At 35.6% G+C, this 24,274-nt stretch overlaps 1 protein-coding gene across 2 annotated transcripts in view; it reads left to right on the forward strand.

Moving 5' to 3' along the window:
* LOC110831032 (uncharacterized) overlaps window positions 1-7,764 on the forward strand; it is a 79,546-nt gene extending 71,782 nt beyond the window's left edge. Inside the window, exons 5-6 of one of the 2 annotated variants that reach the window (XM_022066562.2) lie at window positions 2,793-2,846; window positions 4,473-7,764. In XM_022066562.2, the coding sequence (XP_021922254.2) occupies window positions 2,793-2,846; window positions 4,473-4,664 (246 nt within the window). In that variant the 3' untranslated portion in view covers window positions 4,665-7,764. The remainder of the gene's footprint in view (window positions 1-2,792; window positions 2,847-4,472) is intronic. The other variant, XM_022066563.2, reaches the window with a different exon arrangement.
* The last annotated feature ends 16,510 nt before the right edge of the window (window positions 7,765-24,274 follow it).

Raw genomic sequence — 24,274 nt, forward strand, 5'->3', positions numbered from 1 at the left:
AAAATATCATAAATATTAAAATCTTGATCAATAATTTTCTTTTAAATGAGGGCCATATCTAATTCTGTTACTAACATACTTTAAAGAGTGAGTCATCGCTCAGTCGTTTCGTACGTCTATAATAAAAATAAACTGCCTTCACACATGAAAACAAGACAGTTGCATGCATTTCTGATTACAAATTGAAATAGGCGTGGCCTAATTATGTTAATGAACCAGTGTCACACATCAAGAAAGGATTATTTTTTATACGTATGAAATCTCAATTAATATATTTCAGGGGTCTTTAGATATCAGTTGAGAGCAAAAATTACATAGTAGATTACCAACGTATTAAAAAAAGTTTTATACAAACTAAAATTTAGAATCACGATTAAACATAAAGGCAAAGATAAAATGGCTGTGCTTAAAGTAACTCTGATAATACTAAAGACATTTATTTTTACTGCAGGGAATTTCTTGAAAAGATTAATAACTGTGGAAGGTTTCCGGAACTGTGTTCCAGGAAGTTACATGTTTTGTTATCATCCCCTCCTTTCAATTTATTTTTGTTCTCCCCCTTCGACTGATATGTTCAACTGTAACGTATCAAACCTACAAAATAAAACATTAGGGCACTATGTGCATGCACCTATCTCTCTCAACGCACATTTACATATCATATATACTTTTGTGCGGCTGGCGTGACCAAACCCTGATTAAATTGGGTCATATTTTAAAAGTGAGAAACTATACAAAAACAGTAATCATCCCCATATCTACACTAAGGAGGAAGAAATCTAGAAGACACATGCTTCCCTGTTTACCATTTCTTATACGAAACATGGACGCCAGTGGATGCACACATCACTTCATCCCACAGCCAAACGACCAGTGACTCAATGACTCCTTATGGTAACTATCGACCCTCCAAGACGTGACTGCTCACTGATGTAAATTAAAGTGAGAACTAAGGCCCTGATCAGTGATAAAAGCTTTCCCAGCCATCTCTGGTAACCATCTAATGGCCACCAAACCTGCCTTTTATAGTCTGAATACAATTTAGGTGCATTGTTCTGGTTAATGACGATGCTGCAAGACTTAACAGTGGTAAAGTCCGTTTGTCATTGTTTTTAAGGGTGTCAAATGATGTGTAAACCGATATCGAAGGTTTAAATCGTAGCAATGGTATTTAGAGTGTTTTTGTATGTACGCGTTACGCCACCTTAACAGAGTAATTGTAATTTTTATGTTCTTGTTTGAAATTGTTTAGTTACCCAACGTTCTAAGCCGGCAGACATAACATACATCTTAAAACCACAGAGAAGTCAGCTCAAATTCCGGTGTATGAAAACGAGTTTAAAACGTTTCAGAGGCTCTTGCTGCCTCCATCATCAGGGCAATTAATACTCAGAAGACAACCATCATCGGACTCAACGCCGTAAAAACCTCAAATCCTATCTTGAGACTACTTTGAGATTGTCGCTGTAAACAGTTAATATTTACGACATATGAACAAAGCAAGGTTTTAGGCCAGTTTAGTCAGACTGAGATTTCGTTTAAACCAGGCGGACCCCGATTAATTAGCCCCTGCATTATTCATTTGGCCAGTGTAGGCCTATACTGGCAAGACTTAAATTTTCTCAATACCTCTTTTCGCAAAACTGCCTGAATGCGAAAAACTAAGGATAATTCGAGAGAAAGTCTGGAGAAACAGTGGATGACTTTGTCGGTCCATTAATTTAGTTATTCAATTCATTTATTTAAACGCATGATAATACGCTTCGTCTAGTAATTCAAATACTGAGTGAAAAAAGATCGGAAGTTTCCGTACGTCCAAAAATGTGTTCTCTGTTTGTGATTTATTTCTTCAGTTTGTAGGGTTTCTGAAGCCATACAACTCGTGTCTCCCTGGTTACCCCAACAACACAATTCGCACTGGCTTCTTCCACGTTACTGGAACGCACTAAAGTTTCCCGAGGTAGATGAATAAACAAGTACACAGAAAAGCAATTTTGAAGATGGCTGTCATCTGGGTTGTTCCACAATGTAGTCCGCTAGACGTTTACCGACGCTTCAAAGGTCCTTGCTTCCTCCATCATCTGGGCGCCCTGATGATGGAGGCCGCAAGGACCTGTGAAACGTCGGTACACTTCTACCAGACTACACAGCGCAACCACCCTGGTGATGGAGACAGCAAGGAACATTATGGTAGAGTGATTAGTAACCCTGCATCGTATTCGGGAGACCCAGGTTCTAATACCAAGCCGACGATCGACTCGTCCGACTGATATTGATCGTGGTTTTCCTCAGCCCATCAGACGAGTACCAGGATAGAACCTTAAATCGGGATACAAACGCGCCATTTCATATTCTTTCCAATTCATTATTAATCTTAATCATCCTAAGATGATTACAGCATTCTGACAAGGCAAATAAACTACACATTAACATCATTCAACAGGGAATAATTATTTTTTTATAACTATATAATTTGCAGTAATCACAATATCCATATGTTTATTTATACTTTGTTGGCAATAACGGCTAACGACTATTATATTTTTTAAAGCCTTATGTCGAATTCACTTCCCTGCATGCCAGATACTCAGAATTAACGACAGTTAATTATAAGCTTAATGAACAGGTCAAACGAAACATCACGTGACTGCAGAATTTACAGTAAGCAGAGTAATCTCGACTAGATGAGTGTGTTATGATAGGAACACATAAGATTCAATGTGAAAATGTGAATGGATATGTTGAATGTGTGTTTTTCATGTCACTGTTTCCCTTATCTCGCTGCTTTTTAGCCATCTAAAAGGAGGCGGTCCCATGAGGACAGAAGAAACAGCAACGAAGGCTGTGTAAGTATATTAACACTCGTTTATGGATACGAGGGAAACACGAGAGCCAGCCGAATACTCGGAAACCAAAGCCTTTAATGTTATTGACATAAAGTTCAACACAAAACATTTCCGTTACGTCTCAATAAAATGAGACCCACTTGAGTGGTAGATCGGCAACAGAACTCTAAGTGGGCATGTCTGCTTAAATATTTGTGTTCAGAATTCTACGTTTTCTGTCTTTAAATTACCATGCCGTACGGGGTTTTGGAAACTGCTGGCAAATGTTTTACTTAGAAACTATGTAACATTAACTAAAATTCACAAACTGGAATGTACGATGAATGTTGATCCAGCACTCGATTCACCGTGATGACAGGAGAAATATGAAAGCACTCGAACTAATTAAAATTTAAGTAACAATAAATTACTTATAATTAACAATAATTCAGTTTCCACATATTAGGTGGTATAACTACTGCTATAATTGATTTTTCGTATGGGGTTTTAATTGAGTAGCCAACAGTTACTCTTCACAACAAGAAATTCCTTGTCTTTATTTTACCCGAAGATTAGCATTAAGTTCACAAAAGCCTGGCATCGGACCCAATCTCGATATAGTGGGTCCCACTTAAAATAGTCATTCTGAAGTAATTCTCACACCAGTGACTACGTTATTCAGGAGGCATAAACACTCGAGTCTTTCAGACCACAGTTCTGTGTACTTTTATCGTTTGCCCCTTGAATACTACAAGTACCATCCAATTAATCCTTAATTCAATCGCTCTAATGGATCGTCGGCACCGACTAACATTACGATTCGAGAGATTACGTACTCAAATCTTTCATGATTTTGCTCAGTTCCTTTAGAAATTACAGGGAAACTATCTCCAATTAGGCCACCACCTCTACCCTCCATAATATGGCCAATTTAGTTTTCATTAATGATCCTAGGCCGTGTTAGAAGGGGTAAGTATATTTGTTATCACATTGTGTTATCACTGCAACAAGCACCAGTTGTGACTCACAAGATTGGCAATGGTGGTATGACCGCAGTATGCACAGTTTATTGTATTTCAACATATTAATACCTGTCAGGAGAATTCCAGGGCAGCTGGCAGATTTAAAGAGTGCAACGACGCATTATAAATTGTAATTTCCATACTGCTGCAGTGCTGACAACTCTTACCTATGTTTATTGTCATGTTAACTACTTTAAATGTAAAGGTACCACAAAATTGTAAAATTATTAATTTATTATTCTAGTTAGCCTCATAATACAAAATGAAGCATCTGAATGCAAATAAGCACCATAAATTATCACGACAACGTTTTTATTTTAACGTAACACCTCGACATTTCCTTAAAGGGACTCTGAGTAAACATTTCAGGAAAAATATTATAGTATAAAAGATCCTTCAATCGACTTTCCTGATGCGATAAAAATCGTTGTCACACAATCGATTTATTCAATGCTTGAAATAATAGTATCCAATCTCCTTCCTTACTAGCAGCAAGAGTTTAAAATACATTACATAGAGCACATGTTCAAAATATTGCCTTAAAATGATTTAGAACTTTTAATTTCGATTTAACATCAACGTTACTTCAAAGATAATTAGAAGATGTCTTCTAACTGTACCGCAGGCTCTGAAGCCGACAAATCACGCCACAATCCAGTCTCTCGTCCACGCTATTGGAATGCAACCAGACGTTCCTGCGCCATGCTGTGTTCCCGACCATCTGTCGCCAATGACGCTCCTATACATGGACGACGCCGGCAACGTGGTCCTCAAGAACTACCCGGCTATGAGTGTGGACACTTGTTCCTGTCGGTAGACGCTTCAAGGAGCGCCGTGCGTCCCTGAACGCAATATCATCACCAATGGACATATTCTTAGCATAGTCTCGATATTTGCCGTATCTGAAGAAATACAATGTACTGGTGACTGAATGACATCTTCACTTCTCGTTTGATCGCATGGTTCTGCCTTTTCGATAAACGAACACTGTAGAGTGTTCAACACACGTGGATTGCAATGGGAAAGCCAGAGGCTCACGGATGATGTAACGACGTTCGTCACGTGCACTGGCTTTACAGCGTCGCGAGATAAATTATGAATCAGTTTTTTATGAAATGACAATTACGTAGAAACAATTGCAACCTAATATAAGGAATTATCCCATCATATTCCTTGAAAAATTGAATAACATCACGAATAGTCCTTTCTGGTATTTGAACCTGGTACCTGCTAGATACGAAGGACAGGTATATTTAGTCTAAACAGTGGTTTTACCGCAACCATTCATTATTTCGTCCATCCGTCTCTAGAATTAAAATCTTTTATTACACTTCATGTGGCTTATGTTAAGACTACAAACACATGATGTATCATTGCACCCGATGTGTTCTCCCTTTTAAACTAATTAAGCCTACACTTTTAATTGATTTTAAACTTATATTATTGCCGCCGACGTGCTACGGCCAGCGTGTTGAACTTTGATGAACTTCGATTCCTGCTCTAAATTTTCTTACGTGGCACTAAATCATAAGACATTTATGATATTTTAATATTAGTTAAAGTCAGTTGTTACACAATACATTTACTGTCAATTAGTAGTACGAATTAGACGATTATATTTTATTTTATAGCGAAAAACGTCGCTAGACAATAGACAATCTTCATATTGTGTTGGATTTAAAAAAAGGACACTATTTGATTACTTGGAGCAAAAATTCCAATCTCATAGTTTATTGCGCGTGCAAATATTTAAATACCTACAACTATTAATTTCATTAAACTCTATTAATGGCTAGAGAGAGGATAAGCTCAGTCACTGAAGCCAATAAAAGGAAAGACCAGTTGTTAATAAAATAAGCCTATAATTTTAACTTTAAAGTTATTTGCAATTGACATATGACGAATTTGACTCTCAAAAATGTCCATTAAAATATCTGATTTTGTAATACCTAATGTTTATGATGTAAATACAGTTTTACCGTTGAAATCACAGTGCCATTTATAAGCCAGTAAATACGGTATGAGATGTCAACAGAAGAACAGGTTATCGATATACCATAAGAGAAGACTGATATGTATAGAAGTGAATGGTAAGCAAAATATTAATAACACCACTTCCTATTATTATTATTATTATTATTAGTTTATAGATATATTTGTTGAGTGGCGTGATTCATGTACAATGCAAGATGTCTGTAGTCGTTTTGTGAAGAAAAATAGTCCTTAACATTACTTGCAGCACTAGGCATTTTAGAGTTATCATCTTTCTAATAGTGATGACATGGGTAAGATCCTACAGAATCTATGAAGATGGTCACAGAAACTTTAATACTTATGAAAAAACAATAATCAGTGAATGTGTTACAGATTAAACGACAAAGTGTCTTTCTGAATCTCACGTGCATTTAATTTCTAACGAGAAATCTGATTTATTACCATCTGAAGACTTGAGGTAACAAAATTTTTATTTGGATAGAATAAAAATATCTGATAGATATTAGTGAGCGTTATACATAACTGGTCGTATATTTTAAAGGTAAAAATAGAATTAAAGCTTAGAAGTTCAATGTAAGATAACATAAGTGTCTATACATATTGCCACAAGCAGCTGTCCTGATTTATACTGACATGTTTTCGCAGCAAATGAAGGACACGAAACACTAAAATCACTTTTCAAAGACGTGATTCATACCTTTTATGTTTAACATACTGCCTAATATTATTATGGATTAAGCTGTAGTACAGATACATTACGGCAAACTAACGTGTTGGAAAATTAATTGATTGCAAACATCAGAGATGCTAATTAATGTACAAAGCGACCTTAAAAATATAAAAAAATAACTGTTAAATTATAAAATACAGGTGCAACATCAAACTTAGTCTGGTTTCTTTTCGAATTCCCTCATAGAAATCCAGACGATGGCATTTTTCATCTTTATTATAATTATCTTCCTACTCTTTAATACTAATGTTCTCGATACATAATACAAAAATCTAGAATACAATGCATTCTCCACGATTCCTTCCACTCGCGTCTCAATCAAAACTACTTAAATTAAGCAAGTGGCTCTACCTCTACCTCAGATCTGTGAACTGAATAAAGTAATATTAAATGCTGTTTCAAGAACAATTAAGTAATATTCTTTGAGACCACGCCGCGAATTGAAATAGGTGTATACTTATATTATGTTAATCTCACAACAAATGTTTAACAAATTAGACACTTCAGCCAAAGTTGCACTAGATGTAATGTTACCATATATGTAATTAGATCTACTGAAATATGATTTAGCTAGGTGGTATTTGTCAACTAATAAGTAATTAAAATAAACTAGGTACGTGTCTTTGTGTATAAATTATAGTGTGTACATTTTTCATGAATGTATATAGAATTCAGTACTATATCAGAGCCAATAGATGGCAGAGAAATCCCAACTAATAAAAATATAACTATTCCTCTGTAAATTTATAACGCATCATAAAACTAAGTGATATTATAATTAGTTAGTTTCTAGAAATACATATGACAGAAACTTGAGTAAAATATTGCAGTAATCGTAAATTGGTTAATGTATGGATTAATATCGTGTGTTTGTTAAGTGTTATGATAGAATTACTGGCTGGAAATCTGATATTTTGTACTGTTTTTTTTTATTTTCTCTAAGTAGCAGACTATAGAAGTAAATTCGTTTTATAAAATATTTCATGAGTTTTCTAATTAGTATGTACGTTTAAATAATTAACTTGATAGATATACGAGAAAATCAAAATCTTAAAAATATGTATTTGTGCTGAACAGAGATGTTAGTATAGTCTAAATAAGTGTCTAGTGTTGATGAATGTTCTCAGAATGTAACATTGTAATAAGAAGTAAACTGGAATCGAAGCCGCCAATAAACTACAAAAGAATACGATCTCAATATTGAAATATTTCCGTCAACATAAGCAAGTCATGTTAAGAGTAGACACGAACTTTCAGCATCCATGTTTAAAAACGAATAACTGTGTTGCCACGACCTGTTTATACATGACGGAAAAAAAAATTACACTTGATTTTTCTTTAAATATTATTGACGATACTGTTGATTTTATTTTATTTTTAACTTTCAATCGGGCCCGACTGTGCAGTTTCGCCTGAGGACGAGGAACAGCCATCTCCCAAAACGTAGTATTTTCTTGAGGAAGGATAATGACGATTAGAAATTGTTTTTTAATTATTAATTTATATTTCACGTTTACGATCAAAGTACATGGATTGGGATGACATTAACCACAGAAACTGCGTAGTATGCGCGCACTTAAAATGTTTTCTGTTACAACCCAATTCTTTCATAGTAAGTTGGCTAAAAATAAATTATTTTTTGTTTATTTAACTATAAATTATCGGCCGCACGTTACCTAATGTCGAATGGAAAATCGAAGAATGAATGGATAACAGAGAAGAACGTGGCCATAGTTTGCTGGATGCGCACTGATATACTACTAAGAATTAATTAATCGATTAACTCGCTAAATAATTGATTAGTAATTAATTTTCGTGGTTTGGAGAATTCCCTCAGCACTCGATAGTTAGCCGAATGGTCAAAAATGTTCCCGACTTTATAAACTTTCAGGTTCTTGCGTCTAAAATAGCCTAACCTATTCATATTATTGTCCCATCTACTCCTAGGCTTCGGAATAGCTTCTTGCCCCGAGGTTTTTCAAAGAAAACTGTACATCACCTAAAAGGTAATAATCTGAAATGCGGTCAGTAAATTCACAAAACATACGTCAGTAACCAGAGAACATACATATAAGTGGAATATACAAAAACTTCACACTAGTGGCCCACGCTCAAAGCTGACATTTCCAAGAAACTAAATAAAATAAACAACAATAAAAATACATTTAATCCAATTACCTAGATGATACTTCCAAGTGCCATTCAGGACTCTTCTGTGATTAAAAATACGTCATATATCAACAGGAAATTATAGCCATCAAAACTCGAATGATGTATTTTAAGTTGTACTGAAAATTGCATCAGTCCAATTTCTTCTTTTAAGGAGTAAAAACACAACAATACGCCGAAAAACTTATTAATTTGTAAATGAAGCTTATTTCTGTACGAAAACGATATAAAAGGGCACGATGAATCCTCCTTTTTAATTGTCTCATCAGGCAGCTTTTTTACGGCGACATAATACGGCCCGAGGGGAGTTCCCTTCACTGAACAGCAACGAAGGCACTTAACGATCCAGATAAATAGGTTTGTTCCGTGACCACTTACAGATTTGGCCAATTTCATTTATCAGCTCCACTCGCATTCTCTCGATTCTATCTTCTTCCTTGTCAAATTTTCATGGTTTCCATAATTTAAAACGTTTTATATTCTAGACACTCTTTTATCTGTTAACTGAACGAAAAGCACGCCAGTCTTTTACTCCCCGAAGATGGAATGTGAAGGAGGCTGAACAGGATGTTGCACAACTTCATAACGCAAAATAAATCACGTTCTGTCGACATAAGCCCTGTGAAGAACTGATAATTAAGCCAGTTTCAAGTTTTGTTCAGTATCGACGCCGCTGTTCGCCGGAGAGGACTTCATTGCGTTTAGTCGTCCTCACAACTCCAAACTTAATAAATTTCAAGCCTCGTTTCCTTCCTGCCATCCCTCGCAAATGCACAGCTTTACGTAGCAGTAATTCGTCTGCATCTTCGATTCACATATGGTTGTTAAGTTCAACGCATCTTGTGATTAGTCACGGAGTCCACCAACTCAATGACGCTATATGGCCAGAGCTACTGTCAGTGTCCTTACATAAACAAAACTCAGAGCCCACCAACTCACAGTCCCACCTAGAAGACAATAAATTGTTTCCTCAGCAGTAATAAACACTGAAGTCTATGTACTGAAGACCTATACCCGATAAAAGGTGTCAACTAGAGACAGTAAATAAAATTTAAGATCAGTTATTATCAAAGAAGAATTAAATTAAATTTATGGATGCTTCCAAAGTCATGTAACGGGCGAGATGCAATTGGAATCAAAATTAATTTGATGCTTACAGGTTTGATTGAAACGAGAGCCAGTTATTTCATCTACACCTAATCTACCTAATTCTCTCATTTCTTTAGTTATTCCGAAAAAAAAATTGTATTAATATCTCGTCCCTCCATTGCGTGTTGCATGCCCCGGCTATCCCTTACTTTTTTCATTTATCAATTTGGTGAAGAGTATACCTCTTCGGTACATACAATTTCATCAACACTCTGCTGTCAGACACCTTCAATCTGTGCTCTTCCCTCAAGGTGAGAAACCACGTTCGACTCCCGATCAGAACAACAGGTAAAACAATACGTAATTTGAAGATTTCACGGTGGTAAAGATATTAATCGTTGTCTTCCGGGTTGTGGCTCCATATTTTCCTGCAGGCGGTAACCAAAGTGTCTGGAAAAGGCATCACATCCCAGGAGACCAAAATGACAATTATTGATTTGTATATTTTAATATTTACGTTCTTAGACAACAACGGAGAAATGTCAATTACTTCAAGATACAAAAACTACACAGGAATGGCCTTTGAAGTAAGTACGAAGACTGCAGACAGTCCACTCTGTGAGAGTATCAGCAGGAGATGCGGTACACTTCCTTGCCATGAGCTGATGTTGGGTACTCAAATCATAAAACACAAATATATGTGGTGGAACCCAAGAGCCAATGTGAAACTGGCCTCCTGCTGATGACGTGTCAGGTTAGTTCCCCGACACACCACCCGTTAGGGAGCCCTGCCCTTTTCCTTCGCCCATCGGCAGCCGCGTGAGGCCAGCTCAGCAACCCACATCTCCAAAAAGAAAATAAATTTCTTATGAAGAAACATCTAGTTCTAACGGAGAAACTTTATCGATATCAACATCTTCGTCTTTTCTTCATTCAAATCGTTCAGACAAGAGTTGATTGAAAGAAAGTCATAGGGTTTGCGAAAAGTTACCAGGCGTAATGCCACAGTTTCTTTGAAAAAGAGGGTACTTCAAGATAAACCACGGTTTGACAAAACGTTCTCGAAGGTAACAGGCAAAACACCATTCAAGACGAACGAGGTGAAATAATTTCAACGGGTATGAATAGATTCAAACTCTGAAAGACGTGTTTAAAACAAACACTAAAATATAGACGTTGTGTCAAAGGGCACAGAGAATCACTAGATTCATGAAACATAACTGTGTGCGCGCGTGACAATTTGTATTGTAGCTACAATGCTGCGTTGGCTATTTGTAACATGCGAAAGACATCTGAATCTTTAAATTTCAACCTAGAACGCTTGTATTCAAAATCTGTCACAGCCTAACTCTGTTACACACACATTTAATGCATTTTTTAATTTGACCCCATGTGGTATTCTGCACTGCAAGAAACGGCCGGAAGGATCCAGGCTGTGTATCCGGGTGTGGTCAAATGCTTGTGGGGGCCACACACAGGTAGTAGTTTGGCCAGGTCAAGAGGGCAAGTGGAGTGCTCTTAAATGGACAGGTAACGGCCACCAATTTATGTTTCTTTTCTGGAAAACCAATAACAAGAAATTTACCAAGTGACTCAGTCATTCACAACTGCTAACATGAACGTCAGGTCCAAGGCGAATCCTCCTCTACTTGGACCACTAGCTGGGCAAATGCGATAGGCGTCTGTTAGTTCTACTTTGCTTGACAGCATTTTATTACTGAGGGCGGAATCTAAATTACCCATTCATCATTGATATTTCTAGACACAAAATGAACTGCCCTTACATTAATTTACGAGCACTGTAAAATCAGACATCGTATTCCAGTACACCTCAGCTAGTAACGTGCTGCTATTAACATCGTTTTCATCTTCCGGAATTATTCGCGCGTTAAGAATTGATTCCACTTCAGAAGCTGAACGCATTCACCAGGATTTCTTGGCTGTAAGTTTCAAGAATTACATGCCGATAAAAAGATTCCTTATGAGTCAATATTCCCAAAAAAAATTTAAACTACTCTCCACCATGTCCGTCTCTTTTCCCCTTAGGCCCTTCCTTCCTGTTCCATCTTCAGTTTAATCCAGCTTTTCACATTGTCTTGGGTCTTCTTTCTCCGTGTCCCTGCTTTGCAATTTAATAAGTCAACATCTTTGGGAGTCTACTTTAGTTAATTTTTAAGATGTGTTCGTATCAATTTCTCTTTTGGTTTTATACCTCCAAGTTCTTATTATATTCACTCAACAGGTTCTCTATTTCTGCATTACTCTTAAGCTCCATGCCAATCCCAGCAACTGATTTTAGGAACTTCATTTCAGCTCAATTCTCCGACAGATTCACTGTCAAACTGTTGCAGCTTTAATTCACAAGGGCACTGCCATTACCTTATTAAGTCGTGGTCGTGTGCTTCTTAATTTTCTTGGTCCCAAAGTAGAGCATAAAATTAACAAAATAACTCAGAAGTATTTAAGTCAAAACCTCTCTGAAGCATGAAACCTAGACTAATGAATCAGAAGGAGAAACACCAATTGTCACGCTGTTCGGCTAATGATGCCAATTAGCATTATCCGACAGTTTTCACACAACGATTTCATAGTGCGTGTTTCTAATTGATTTCTGTTCCATCTAGCAATTCCATTCTTTAGTCTTTCATTTTCTTCCTTTGTATTACACGTGCGCGTTTTACTACGAAACTTAAAGAAATGAGGTCACGATCGATTTATTGCGGATATTAAAATAAGTACAGCATTAAAAATTACACAAAGTCCATTGTTCTACAGAAAATTACTTTTCCAAGAACCATATTAACGACATTTATAATAAGTACTTCAATACCAGCTCTTAAAAAAATTTGTGTCAATGTTTTCAAAAAACTGTTTCAGCGTTTATCAGCGGCTTCCACATAGAAACATGTTGATATATAATTAGTCTATTCTCTACACCACAACAAAAACATGCGATGCCATAAATTTGTGTGTGTGCATAATCACGTTCATGTTTTTTGTAGATATACTTTATTATGCCTTTCATTTAAAATAATATGTAATTGCAGCACGAACTAGGCTAATTTAAAAAAAAACAGCGAAAGTTTTATATGACAAGAGTGACAGACAAGCTGTAATTTTTAAGGCTCAACTACACTTTGTCAGCATCTCTCGAAATAAATATTCTTTTCTATCACATCTCCCGAAGTTCAGTGTCATTTCTCCTCTCTAAAAACGATTGAAGATGGCTGTCTTCTGGGTAGCTGCGCCGTGTAGTCTGGTAGAAGTTTGCAGAAGTTTCAGGGGTGCTTGCTGCCTTCATCATCAGGGCGACCGCCCTGACTACACGGCTCAGTAACCCAGAAGACTTCCAACTTCCCACTACAACCGCATCCTTCAAAATCCTTACACACTCAAGCTTCATGATCATCTTCCGGTCAAATGACTCCTTATGCCCCACGAATTAAGAATAAATGTTAAAAGAACATAAACGAGTAACTCTTTCGATCCTGAAAAAACAATTATCGATTCATCAACTAACATAAATACGATTTCAACTCCAAAGTCAGTCAAATGCTGCTCCAGAGTTTGGAAGCATTGTAGATCTCAATTAACACAGTTTACATAAACTTCCGAAAAGTGAAGCTCTTATTTTATCTTCGCTCTGCACATTTCTCTCTAACCTTTCAGAAGTGTGGATTTTCAAACCTGAGAAGGCAACATAAGCATCTTATTCATGCAGGCGTGAATCTCTCTCCGTATAATCCTACATTAAATTACTTCTTTAAAAAACGTGACAGATGTACACCCATAATACGGATTATTAACAATGTCAGTCAGTAGCTCACAGCTGTCAACTGTGCTACGAAGATAATTTATCAAAACGTCCTTATATCATTCGTTGGAAGTGTGTATACATCTTTTTGGGGCATCCTGTTTTTGTAAAGTATTAAATAAATATGTTTAGCCAAATATAAAAAATAAAATGTCTAATAAAACTTCAGAAGATCGTGAGAATTACTCTTGATCGCTGTTTATTATTACCGAGTCCCTGAAACAACACATTTTACATTTATGTGAGGAGATGATAGATCATCGGCCAGCGCTGTGGTACTAGGCGAAATCTGCTTCCGTTAGGCCTAATACTCCGAAAACATAAGTAAGACACCAGTGCTAGGTATTATAGTACTCTTCATACTGGATTCCATAGAACCTTATTTTGTTACATTTTAGTAGCCTGTTGTAGAAAACACAATCCGAACGAGAAAAATTATTCTTTCGATTGTATTTAAATAAATACGGAGTACACAGGAAACTGGTTTAAACGAAATTTAGAGGTCTAAAACTTCTTGACGATGGTGAAGAGTCAATTGAATAAAAATTTCCTTGCATATTATCCATCGTCTAGTAGATATAAAACGTAAAACGACGTTTCGGAGATGGGACTCTATCTCCGTCTTCAGGTTCCTACACAGTTGGACCCACTAGATAGAGCTAATCCCTATCTCCGGAGATAGGGATTAGCTCTATCTCGTAAATTCGTTCAGTATTTTCGGATATTAAATATGCGGACGGGGTAAAAACTGTGACCTTCATATACGCGTTAATTGTATTAACTTAATGAACAATACAGAAATAAATATTCCGAGTAAAAGTACGTTATGCAATCAAATAGTTCAATCCACTCTTTCCACTAACTGTACTGGTTGTACTCTTCAAAACTATCCGCGTAGGAAATCGCAAGGCTCGCGAGTCTAATAAGAAATGTATTCTCTTGTCTGCAGAAGGACCGTTTCCATACACACGGATGCATGGAAGGGTAACTTCCTGCATATCTGAACAAAGAACACGAGCAGCCTGTGAATTTGCAGCTTCGCTGGAGACAGGAACAGATGAAGACGGAAATATTCATCTATACTATAGCAGACAGAGTGCTGAGATGGAAATAATGTTAAGCAACGTTCTTAAATATTTAAAGTTTCAGTTTCTGTCTTCCTGACGTCTGTAACAGGAGTTTCTAAAACTGAGTTGGTAAGACAAATCTGGAAGTGTCATCTAGCACTCCGGCTCCAAGAGTTGAAATACGAAAAATAAAGAATAAAAGATGGGAAAAGATAAATAATAACAGGCCTAAATCATTTTAAAACTACCAGTTCAACTTGAGACACACTTTTGTCTGAAAACAACAAAAAATAAATCAGAAAATGACTGAGCACATCAAACAAATAAAAAGAACTACAACATGAAACTACAGATACTTTACCGAAGATATCAAATATACTTTCAACTACCAAGTTTCAAATAGTATGGTATAAATTAGACTTTTCTTTGTCATAATCTAAGTGCTCGCTAATTAACAGATAACAGTGTTATCGAAATGCCTCGAAACCAACTCCAGCATACTTGAAAGTGAAATATGTCACAGGATGCTGTCCAAAATGTTTTAAACGTTACAGGTATAACATAACCTATTCTGACTGCTACTTGTAAAACACCAGTATTATGATCAACATATACAGACGTGCAATGGCATACTAAAAAGTAAGTACAAATATGCAAAACTACAATAAAAAGTTGTAAGTAACACGCACCTTAAGAAAACACACACAAAAGCTGCACACCAGCACTACACAATCTGTTTCTGCTGAACTTAAAACGCGGGTACAAGACGGAAGTTCAAAAATGGCTTCCTGCTGTGTAGACAACATTAGAGAATCAAATATAACTAGATTGTAATTCGATGCTATACAGATACAACTGACCAAGGATACTTCCTCTACCAGGCGGTTAGTAGGACGAGAGAAATAAGGGATACTGAAACTTTGCTGCAGAAATCTCTTGGAAAATGATCACTAGTAAGATCAAAATTATGTGATGGCGATAAGTGGTCGTAATTGATTCTGAATCATACCCAATTGTAGATCTGTCGTAATACAGTGACGTGCACCTTCACGTCCTACCAAAAAAGAAGTGAACAAATTCCACATATAGATGGCACGCTATCCCACGCGACCTTACGACTGTAGCTCGAATTTCTCCATAGAGATGGCATAGTATGCGCAAACCGTTTCGATAGTTGAAAGGGTAGGCAACATGGCGGCCAAAGGAGTCGCTTGGTAATTTTAAAAATTGTCCGCTAGATGTCGGGTATGACAAGTTATAACTGCCGTCATAGCACAATGACTTCCCATTGTATCTTTCACACATTCCCGTTTAGGACGAACGAAAGATTTGGGTTTCGAATGTAAACGAATACCAATTTCCAGTCTGCTATATCAAGCACTGCCTGGGATCAAAGCATCAACACAAAGATGCAGAAATACGGGATTTGGAAAACCATACAATGAAGACACCCTTTTTGAACGGAACACAAATAGTGTCACATTAACAAAGCACTGCGTTAAACATTGACAAAGACCTATGTCTATGGTGCCGAGTTCTGGAGACGTTAATAGTCACCAGCTGGTCAAAAAATTCCCCCGCTTTTAAGGAACCAAAATGTTCATTACAGCGTTCACAATAACCCACCGCTGTACCTGAGCAAGATGAATCCAATCCACACCCTCACACTATATTTGTGTAACATCAATCGTAATATCATCTTCCCATTCACGCTCAAATCTTCCGGCTACATGATCCACCAATCTCATTCTTATAAATGTCAGAATATAATTTCATAATCTACTTTGTAATACAGACTAATTCAAAAATAAGAAAAGGTGGTTAAATTTTTAATGTTTGTTAAAACTATTGATTCATTACAATTATTTCTAACACTGCCTACCATCCTTCATACTGATGGTTATGAACGCAACCTAATCCTGCTAGTCGGCATGCTATACCAAATCAAATCGATCCACTTCCATCAACTACTAGTCCAGATGATTATATGGTTTTGTTCTGTATAATATTGATCCATATAGGAAATAATAACCTCGATTGTAAAATTGGCCTCCAGCTGCCTTCCCGTGGTCACTGAAACGAACCAAGACATAAGGTGCACAAGAGGGGAGATCATGTTTTAAACTTATATACTCATATATATATATATATATATATATATATATAAAACCAACAAACTGTATTTTAATCTTTAAGTTTATGGACAAGAGTCGAAAAGAGAAAAATATTTTGAAATGAATTATAAAAAGAAACCCACGAATTTATTCTGTAAAGCAGACTAAGGTAGCAGGTAAAAAGGCAGCATATTTTACTTAGCTTTTATACTCTCGTGTTACGAAACAGGTTGGTAAAATAAACAAAAGAAATCTCATATAACTTATATGAAAAATTATTCCACGCGAAATCACACGTTACATCAAAATACAATACCATGCATCAGCAGCAGAACTTTATATAAGGTTATTTCCCTTCTTTGCAAACTTCGCAAAAAGAATTTGTTGACATCCGTTTACATGTAATATCATGCATGAGAAGACTCAACCCTTATGTTTACTATTTATTGAACGATCAGGCATGGCCCCATTATGTGCATTGTGTCCAGGGGAGGGGCGATTGCTTCAAAAGTACGACGTAGGCTAAATGGAATCTACAAGAACTGAATTATTGGCCGGTGAAATTGAATTTGTACCTCAAGGATGGAAATGCAGTACCATGAAAACTGTTTCTCGACTCACTTCCCTCAGTATACATTTTATAAGAGTCAGCAGTTTTGTTCCTTAATAATAATAATTCAATTCAATTCTTTTTATTACAGATGCAGCACAACAAAACAAAGTAAATACAATAATCAATTCAATTCAATTCAATTCAATTCATTTATTAAAGTGCTTGACAACAGCCAAAAAGGCCAATAACAGCCAAGCACTAACAACAATACAGACATTACAATACAAGAGCAAACAAACAATGAACTGAAAACATAAATGTACAATATTGATTTATTGCAAAATAACTAATACGTAAAAAACTAAATGTTATAGATAAGTAAAATAATAATTATACTAAAAACAGTTTAATATTGGACAAAAACATACACAATAAAATGTTATACTAAATAAACAATAAAAAATAATAATAATAATAATAGTAAAGTTTCCAGGAAACAGACAGATTAATAATTAAAACAAAGTAAAAAATAACATAATAATAATAATAATAATAATGGATTCTTTGGATAGTTTATTTATTTTCCTCTAACAGGCAGCATGAGAGAATAATTTGATTAATGTAAAGTTATGACAAATTTTGACAAAATTTTGAACAGGTTATTTTCAATCGCTCGAGCTGGTGTCAAGAAAACTGCTGATAAACTGTGTTAAAACTTGCTTAACTTACAAACTAGCCCGATACATTACAAAGACCAAGTTTTAACACGAACTGCGTTTCCTAACCGTTCGCAAGTTTTGTGCAATATCTGAGCATTCTTCCTCCTATTCCGTGTCTTTTGTTCATTATAGAAGCAAGGAATGGAACCACTGTTCAGTTGCACCTAAATTCTGGAGGTTTTGTATGATTGCCTTTAGCAGAAGACTACGGAATCCTACGAGAAAGGTAAAACTCCAGTGGGGTTCTGTCTCCATGATTACGGGGGTGTTGTGTGACCGGGGCAAACAAACCTCCAGTAATTGACCTTGAGAAAATTTCTATCTAAACTTCAATATGTCCTTCTGGTCTTTATCATTTTCATTCTCACATTTTGCTGCCAGATTATATAAATGTGTGAATCATCTACCCTGGTATTGAAATAAAAGGTATGTAGTCGTCATTTATTCAAGCCAGCATTTATGGTTCACTTTTATTTTACATTAGCTTTGTTACAAATAATCCAATACGATTATAATTGACATACTTGAGTTTGTAAAACAAGTAAAATATAATATTGGCATTAAAGCAGATATTTGAGCGTTTCTCTTTTGTTTTACATTTAGCTGCAGTTACAGTAATTCATTTTACATTTAAAATCTACTAACAAAAACACAGAGCCATCAAAAATGATTAAAACATCATTACATATCAACATCAAACAGCAGAAAATATCTAAAACCGAAACCCACATGGATATACCATAAGAAACACTTAGATTTACTAGCTAGATCGTTTAAAATACACGAGTCGAAGAAGAGTGAGTGGTACTTTCTGTAAAACTAATTCCAGTTTAAGCCCAGAATTCCGATCTTTAATTCGTTCAGAACAGATAACACTAAGCATTTTAAATTAAAAATATTACTATACATTTAACACACTTAATTTACAAAGTATGACAGGGAGAATTCAAACGGAAATTAACAAGCACATTTTGTATTTCAACATATCGTAAATACAACAGATACACAGATAGTACTTAGCAGACTGCAATACGAAATTTGATGTATAATATGTGATTTAATACTGGGAAAGCGGAGATAAAATCTCTGATGCTCAGTAATAAGTAATTATTTATTTAACTTAAGCTCTTATTACCGATCACTAAATAAATATTAAGCCGGTTCTAAGTATGTAATAGTCGAGTTTTTGAAGTTGTAGGTATACGAATAAAATTCTACTTTAATCACAGCTGTACTAAAAATAAATGACATAATTAATTTATTCCATCATTATAATCTAACAAAATTGATAACTGTTATACTCATAAATCAGTGGAGACTCCGGACGAATGTATCAACCATCTCTACACGTTTGCAATTATTCTTTTAAGAGTGCAAGACTAACGTGCTTACCGTGTTTTATGCTCTATTTGGAATTAGATGAAACTCAGTCTCATTTCATGAATTTAATTCAGTCTCAAAAGGTGAATCTCGTTTTGAAATTCGGAAAGCCAAATTCCTACTTATTTGAAGAGTCTGTTCGAAATGTGACAGTGAGATGAGCGGATTGTTACTCTGGAAGGATCTCGAAGGCCGTGTCATATTTAAAGGCAATAACCGTCAATGAGTGACAAAAGTTATTAAGATAAATATTTTTCTTCACGTCGTGGATTAGGCCAATGTTCTATTCCGGCTTCACAATATTACGTACAAATTTCCAAATAAAGTATTAACTCTCATGGACATTATAAGTCATTCGTGGTTGAAAAGTCCTTAAAACATTTTCCTTAACATTTTAAACAACCTCGATTTTAAAATTTTAAAGTTATTTTTAATTCATAGACACTGCAGAACTTTGTCTTTGACGAATATAACTGTAAACGAATAAAGAAATTTACTTCGGATTAAAAACTGAAGGGAGGATTCCAGTTGATCTCGTAGAACATTGTGTGGTTATTGAAATTAATGTTAATTATTATAAAATAAAAGTAGAAAAGCAAAGTTGTCCCTCTATATGCCGTCTAGGCATTTGGTGGGGAAAGGTCACATTAACTCCTCTCAGTCTTAAACTCGACGCTAGATAGGGGAGAGAGGTCACTGTCACGCCCCGGCCTCGCTTAACCCCCGGGAAAGAACCCCGGTATCCAGAGCCGGTCTGGACGCAGAGACTAGAGAAAAATTCTCTGTCCCTGTCGGGGATCGAACCCCCGTCGTCTAGTCCGTAGTTAATCACTAGACTGACTGAAATTTATTATTATTACCGTATTTATAGACATTAGACAGTATTTTGTTTCGATGGAATTTAAATTTTAAATTTTCACAGATTTTATAACCTTAATCTATCATGACAAGACATGACTACTGTTAAAGTATCTTACGTATCGTGAGAAAATTGGACGAAATTTCAATTTATAACACTACTCTATTCAAGTACATCTGCTGCCACTGTGCATGAAGCATAATTTGCTTTCCTCTTGTATCCACTTCCAGATTCTGCCGACAAATGCAGTGCAACAGACGTAAGCGCCCACTACTGCAGCAACAAATTTCTGGCGAGGAACAATAGACACTGCCTCGTGTTTGTGCCAGTACCATTTTACAGTTTAATCGCCATCAGCTATTGTCATTCGCGTCAGTAAACACGTTTTAATACAGCGTCATAAATAGTAATCGGTTACAGCCCGGTCTGCAATATTTCTACTCTACTGACGAGTTATATTGTTTGAGCGGGAAGGCGCCATGTTTCCCCTTTCTGCCGGGGGAAACAATGAACAACATCAAATTCTGTATGACGTCACTATGAATTAATCCAGGGGGCCGCTGCCTAAAATGTATTTGTATTTGACAGTCATTTCCTGTTCCTAAATGCGACATTTCAATAGCGTGAAATAAGGCGACAGGCTAAAAATAAACGGCTACATAGTTAAGGATTTGGAAGGAAACGGATGCATACCATTCTCGCACTGAGTAACCCCCTCCGCCCGCACACACACACCTAGGTGGCGAAGGTACCACTGCTTAAAATAAACAAAAACTTTTTACAATTCCTTCAGCGGTAAGGCCCATAAATCAGACACAAAAGATTTATGTATCAGCCGAATAAAAACTTTCGTGGTTTTACCAGTTACTTCAGACGCCGTGTTATGTTATACGCTTTACTGCATTGGAGTAAAGAACGATGCTTTAATGTCGCAGGTACTAATGGCACATATTATGCAGTCCACTTTTCACGTGCAAGTAAAATGTTTAACAATAACTAGCGACGGAAATAATCTACGGTTTATACTCGGTTTCCCTATATAATGTTTATATTTTTCACATATACAACTTTAACAGAGATTTTATACACTTAAGCTCTTGGACGTTTAGTCATAATAAATACTTAAGTAAACGAAACTAAGATTGCCGAGTCTACATTCATCACCTACGGATGAAATACCAGCGATGAGACTTTGTTAATTTACCACAAGATTGAAACACGAGAGATTCGTTCAAAACTAAGTTGCTGTGTCAACTACAAATTAAGGCATTTCATACTTTTTGCTGGTGGGATTAAAGTACCTTTTCTAAGCCTGCTAAGTTTAACAACCACCAAACAGTAATGACTCTCAGGAAATTAAATTAATTATATACATCTAAGTTTTCCCAAGCCTTGTTTTTATATAGCACACGAATACGTACAAATATTTCAGCTTCATTCATAAGTCGACATAAGCTCGTAAAAACATTTTAATTTTCTTTAAGTCCTTTCTTCGTATTTCAAATTATTTTGAAATATTTGTAGTGTTCTATACATGCATTTGAAACTTTACTATGTGCCATAGTTTACACTGTCTCTTGTTTTTCATCTTTTCTTCGATGGTTACGTAAGCATACTTGATTTTGTAACAGTACTGCATTTCACAGTGCATAGTTTCCACTCTAAATAATTACACGGCTTACAAAGTTCAAGTTATCTTTATCCAGCTGAAATTACCTCCAACGCAGGTTAACAATCAGTCTATTATGGAAAACTTACGTGGTTTTGTGGTAAATTAATTGCAACCGCCTTTGTAACGAAGTGGCTACTAATGCCCTAATGACAGTTTATCATCATTCATGGCCCCCTATTAAAGCGCATCTTTCAAAATACAATTCTACCTGTTACAATCCAATAATCGGGATTTCATATTTGTGAGCAATATTATTGATTGCACTTAAAATTTAAGTCAGTATCTAGGATACATATAAAAGTTTTGTCCTAATTATTTTTTATTAAAATGCGTATTTTCGCACACATAAAAAAGCAGCACGCATTATAATACACAATACACTGTACACATGAATACAAGACAAGTCATCTATCGACAAACTACTACAATTACGTACTTTCTACGTAAGCCCTACTGCCGTGGTTCCAAAATCCAATTCCGTTTCGTTGAGATTTCCACTGCCACGTTTTTCACGCACTGAACACGATGGAATTTTATTTTGTTTATATAAGAACAATCCAATTACATCCACGTTATTAAAGTTTCTATCACAGCCCTGAGCTTTGAGTGTGTTCTGTTTTTCTTATTTTTTATGTCAATTTATTATTATCCTTTGAGTTATATTCACACTGGCCACCATTCTAACCCAAGTTGCCAATACCACGCACAACATGAAACAAGGAATTTATTTAATTCTTTCTACTGGAGAAATATATAATGGTTGATCTATACTGATATTACTAATGTAGGAAGGGTAAAATGCCATCCATTGCTCTGAGCATTATTTTATGCTGGAAACTCGTGATCTGAGACTTCCAATGCAAACACTAGAGAAATATTTTTTCAATATAAGTGCATATAACAGCAAGAAATTCGGCGATGTAAGTCTATTTTTCTGAATCTTCGTTAATGTTAAACGGAAGACCTTGCTGTTTACTTAATACAGTGCACGAAAAACACTTTCGAACAGAACTTTTATCGTAAAACTCTATATCAGACTCAAGGTCCATCGTCGACTACAATCCTTTTAGTTGTGATAATAACTGAATGAATATATGTTTATGAAAATAAGATTAGGGCCGTATTAATTACGTAATAATTTTATACCGAAAAAATTATTTCTGGTCTCTTCCAAAATGGACAAGCATCGTTTAATTTTCAATTAAACTTAAATAGTAACTTCTGTAAAGCGTAACTAAATTTGTGTACAACATTATTTATTCAGTTTGGAGTCTCGTTAAAATCCATGCAGTCGTTTTTATTTGCCTTCGTTAGGAGAAACGTACTCTACGCGCAACCCGGAATAAATTTACACAACGATGCGTTACCTCTCATCGCAAATGCGCCATGCATTACTGTTTAACAATTCATTAACACTACACTAAATTAAATAATTTTGACAGCACAATGAAGCACATTAATATAAAACTGGTAATAAGCATCTTTAACTGTGGTATTAACACATTACAATTTTATACTGGATTTTGTTCACTCCAATAGTTTCATTAGTTGTGGTTTTCTTGGACTTTTGAACTCAGACGCATTTGGATTTTAATTTATTCCTATTAATTTGATAAGTAACCAGTATCAACCATCAAACCTGTCGCCCACGTCTCTCGTCCTCCACATCAGTTCTCTAGCCTGTGCAATCCTTCGATTTGGAGTCTAGGAACAACAATTTCATTAATTCTCGGCATAATTCAGAGAATACGCAACAAAATACATTTCTGTAAGTATCTCAAACGATAAAGAAATAGTGTTACAGCATTAGTATACTAACTATTTCAATTCTGGCTGATTTTATATTACACGAAATTTTAATTCACTTACAATGCAATTATGAACTGGCGTAGTATCTTACGAAGGAGCCAGTGTAAATTTCACTAGATTTGAAACACAATAAACAATTTACAACACGACATGACGACTAATGATATTACTAATGCCCAAATTTTTACAAATATATTTGAACTAACGCGAATGTCTCATATGAAAAACACGAACGTAGTTGTTAAGAAACTTAAAGTTGTCTTTTAAATTTAGCAACGAACCAATGCCAAGCTTAAAGAATACGCAATATTTAGAAAATTCACGAAAAGTGTAATGTAAGATTACTTCATAAACATGTAACATCAATAATATTAAATACGTAACAATAAAAGAAATAATATCTCAAATTGTAATTCAACATGGCATAATTAAATGAAAAATTTCTTACTGCTTAAAT

This window comes from Zootermopsis nevadensis, unplaced genomic scaffold, assembly GCF_977971745.1.
Source record: "Zootermopsis nevadensis isolate Lab colony 2312 unplaced genomic scaffold, Znev_1.0 Znev_ptg000030l, whole genome shotgun sequence".
In the NCBI taxonomy this organism is placed as follows: domain Eukaryota; kingdom Metazoa; phylum Arthropoda; class Insecta; order Blattodea; family Termopsidae; genus Zootermopsis; species Zootermopsis nevadensis.